The 3,471-nt window shown below is 33.9% G+C and overlaps 1 protein-coding gene across 1 annotated transcript; it reads left to right on the top strand.

Annotated features, from left to right (window-relative positions):
* The first annotated feature begins 683 nt into the window (after nucleotides 1-683).
* LOC133797202 (thioredoxin-like 2, chloroplastic) lies at nucleotides 684-3,165 on the top strand. The gene is made up of 4 exons (XM_062235031.1): nucleotides 684-1,187; nucleotides 1,852-2,031; nucleotides 2,381-2,545; nucleotides 2,797-3,165. Exons 1-4 carry the CDS (start codon nucleotides 990-992, stop codon nucleotides 2,929-2,931), a joined length of 678 nt encoding a protein of 225 aa, XP_062091015.1. The 5' UTR covers nucleotides 684-989; the 3' UTR covers nucleotides 2,932-3,165.
* The last annotated feature ends 306 nt before the right edge of the window (nucleotides 3,166-3,471 follow it).

Raw genomic sequence — 3,471 nt, 5'->3', positions numbered from 1 at the left:
TTTATGAGAATTATTGTATACATACAAGTGAAAAAGAAAGAAAAAAAGTTACTAAAGCTTCGTACCCTTGGTAGTTAGTACCAAACAATATTCAAGTTTTGTTTTTCTTGTCATGAAAGATGCTTATATAAATAAATTGGTGGTACCACGATACAACCAGTTGTCGATTATTTTGGGACTTCTTCTCAATATCATGTATGCTAATTTAACTAAAATATTCTACTAAAAGTTGACACATATATAATAAGATTTTTTAGCAACCATTTCAGAGCCTTAATTGATTGAAGAGGAACAAAAGTACAAAACAACAAAAGCTTGAAAAAGAAAGAATATTATAAATTTCTATCAATTCCAACTTTGTTTTAATGATTAATAAAAGTATCTTACATCCATTTATAAAGATACATTGTAAAATAAAAATATATATTATTAAAAAATTAGTTCAGTTGCTGAAGAAAGAGATTAGTTCAGAAATGTTTAGGTGTGATTTGAATTGCAATTTTTATTTTTATCTTTCAAACTGCGTATTATTATTATAGACTTGTAAAAACCAACCAAATCACATGATTAATCACTAGAAAATAAACTCACATAATTAAGGAAAAAAATTAGAGTGATACTAAGTTTGAGAACATCCCAATTCTCTATTTATCCCAAAAATAATCGAAATCCAAACAGAGCCGTATTTGGTTCGGTATCCAGTAAAGGTTGCCACAAACTAAAAAGATGAGCTAAAAAAAACCATTATATAATAAACACCTCTGTATTCTTCCATCCGTACGATCTGGTTTCAGGTTGATTGGCTCACACTAGCGAAGCCGCGAGAAACTACTGCTCCTCCTCCTCCTACAACCTTCGTTTTTCATGGCCTCTCGCATGTGCTTTTGACCCTTTTCCTACCTTAATTTCCTCATCTTTATAATTTGTTTATTCATATAAATATCTTTACACAAGAACACCATATCTTCTTTCGATTTTTATCTCTCTAAATGGCAGATGTTCTTCGAGTACCACACCATTCACTTCGTTTCTCCTCCTCTGTTATCACCTCCTTCGCATCCTTCTTGAATTCCCACCAACCGGGTCTTATTCCAATCTGCAACTCGGATAAGAGAGCTTATCCTCTCTCCTCTTCCTCTGTTACACGCCTCGCTTTCAGACGTAGAGACCCCTTGCTCTCTTTCAAGGTAAAGTTTTTAGCTTCCCCATCTATGATTTCGCCTTATTTGCTTCGAATTTGATTTGGGTTTTGGTTAAATTCAGGTGAATTTACGACGACCCATTTGCTTGTTAGGGTATTTGGTTAAATTCAGGTGAATTTTGATTAGGGTAATTACTTGTTATTTGGAAAAAGAGAAATAAGAAGGCTTCGAATTTTTCTGAAAAGGGGTTGTTAGGAAACGTTACACATTATTGTTTCATGATGAATGGTAACTTGATAAAAGAGATAACGCTACATTGTTTTGTTCATGAGTAATGATAGATATTGTGTCATATTCGGTCAATTTTCATTTTGATATACTATTATAATTTGATTTGAGCTGACTTTGGCTTTTCTGATAATATAAATCTACCAAATTGTTAATCTGATTGAAGAGTGTGTTTGCCTGTTAAGTTGGAATGTGTATTTTGCTCATGTTGGTTTAGCTTTCTGCTTCACATCTTATTAACATCACGTGCATTTACTTTTAGCGTCTACATATTCCTCAGTTTCAGTTCACTTTGTTAAAGTGTTAGTGGGTATCTTTTGAATTATTGGAAGAATGATTTCGGTTTACGTTTGAATTATTGTGTCAAACTTTCCTGATGTGGTGCTATGCTTATAAATTTTCCTTTGTTTGCTTCGTGCAGGTGCAGGCAACCGTTGCCGAAACTGAGCCGCCAAAATGGTGGGAAAAGAATGCACCAAACATGGTTGACATTCATTCGACACAAGAATTCTTAAGTACGTTAGGTGAAGCTGGAGATAGATTAGTAATTGTAGAGTTCTATGGAACTTGGTGTGCTTCTTGCAGGGCATTATTCCCCAAGGTAACTACTTTTTTTACTTGACATACTCTCTATAATTGTCAATCTACCACTCCAGACGTTTCCAATTCTAAAACTAACCCAAAGAGTTTAATGAAAATCATATTCAGGGCTATACTTTTTTGATAGATTCCTGATAAGTAGTCATCTCACCAGGGCCTTGGTTCTTGTGAATCTTTCGATATTTCATGCAAGGCAGTGAGCCATGTCTTGTATTTGTATGTAATTTTTTGCAAAACTATTTAACTTCAGGGAAGGGTTCAATGATCCAACTCTTTTTCAATGTGCCTTTGTTTATGGATGTATTACTCTATTCTGAGATATATATTTTTTTGGATTGCTTACATATCAGCTCTGTAGAACAGCTGAAGACCATCCTGAAATTTTATTCCTTAAAGTCAATTTTGATGAGAACAAGCCTATGTGCAAAAGTTTGAATGTGAAGGTCCTTCCTTATTTCCACTTTTACCGCGGAGCTGATGGACAGTTGGAATCCTTTTCGTGTTCTCTTGCTAAGGTAAGTAACTTCAACCTGTTATTTTTCTTCTTCTCCTCATCATGGGCATATATACAATCAGCATTTTTCTCCCATGCAAAGCGAGTTAGTCTCCTATAAAAGTGACATTGAAGAACTAACTTCATTAACATACTTGCATATTCTAAACTTTTTCATCGTTCACATAGTTTGGATTTCAATTTGTTTGTAATCTCTCAAGAAGACTCAAAATTCATATTTTGACATCTGATTCTTCCCAACATCCTATGCAGTTCCAAAAAATAAAGGACGCTATTGCAACACATAACACAGCTCGTTGCAGCATCGGGCCGCCTAAAGGTGTTGGAGATATTCTACTGCCTGCACTAGCTCCCAGGGATAAATCAACAGAATCTCCTTCAGCATAGCGCGTTTCAAATCAACACAACCATTGTACTAATGTCTATTCCTGCTAGATTCAGCAAACAAACCCAAGGGAAGTTGCATAGTCAGCTATCTAATATCTTCTGTACATGTGAATTTGTCTGTGTAGAAGAATATTTTGTTTGCATTCTTTGCTAATTTTTTTTTTTTTATAATCTTTATGATGTGTAGTTAAAACTCGTGGACAAGAAATCACATATTCTTGTTATATATATATATATATATATATATATAATATTAAATTGAGTGATGTTTTTTTGGGGGGCTAATCTCAATCTTTCTGTTTTCTTTTATTAATGTCCCAACTTCAAATGAATCTGAATTTGCAGTTGGTTTGGATTCTTGGGATGATGTAAATAGCATAAGCTGCATGCAATAGTCAATTTCTAATTGGCCTAGTGGAATTGGAATTAAAAGGATTTTTTCTTTATCTTATTTTTCTTAAATCCACTTGCTGATTTTTTTTTTCATGGTCACCAATGATCAGTGGCCTAGTCATCTATTGTGGCGATTATGCCACACAA

Source organism: Humulus lupulus, chromosome 8, assembly GCF_963169125.1.
Source record: "Humulus lupulus chromosome 8, drHumLupu1.1, whole genome shotgun sequence".
In the NCBI taxonomy this organism is placed as follows: Eukaryota; Viridiplantae; Streptophyta; class Magnoliopsida; order Rosales; family Cannabaceae; genus Humulus; species Humulus lupulus.
Note: the sequence above shows the minus strand (reverse complement) of the source record. Positions and strands in the feature narration are given on the sequence as shown.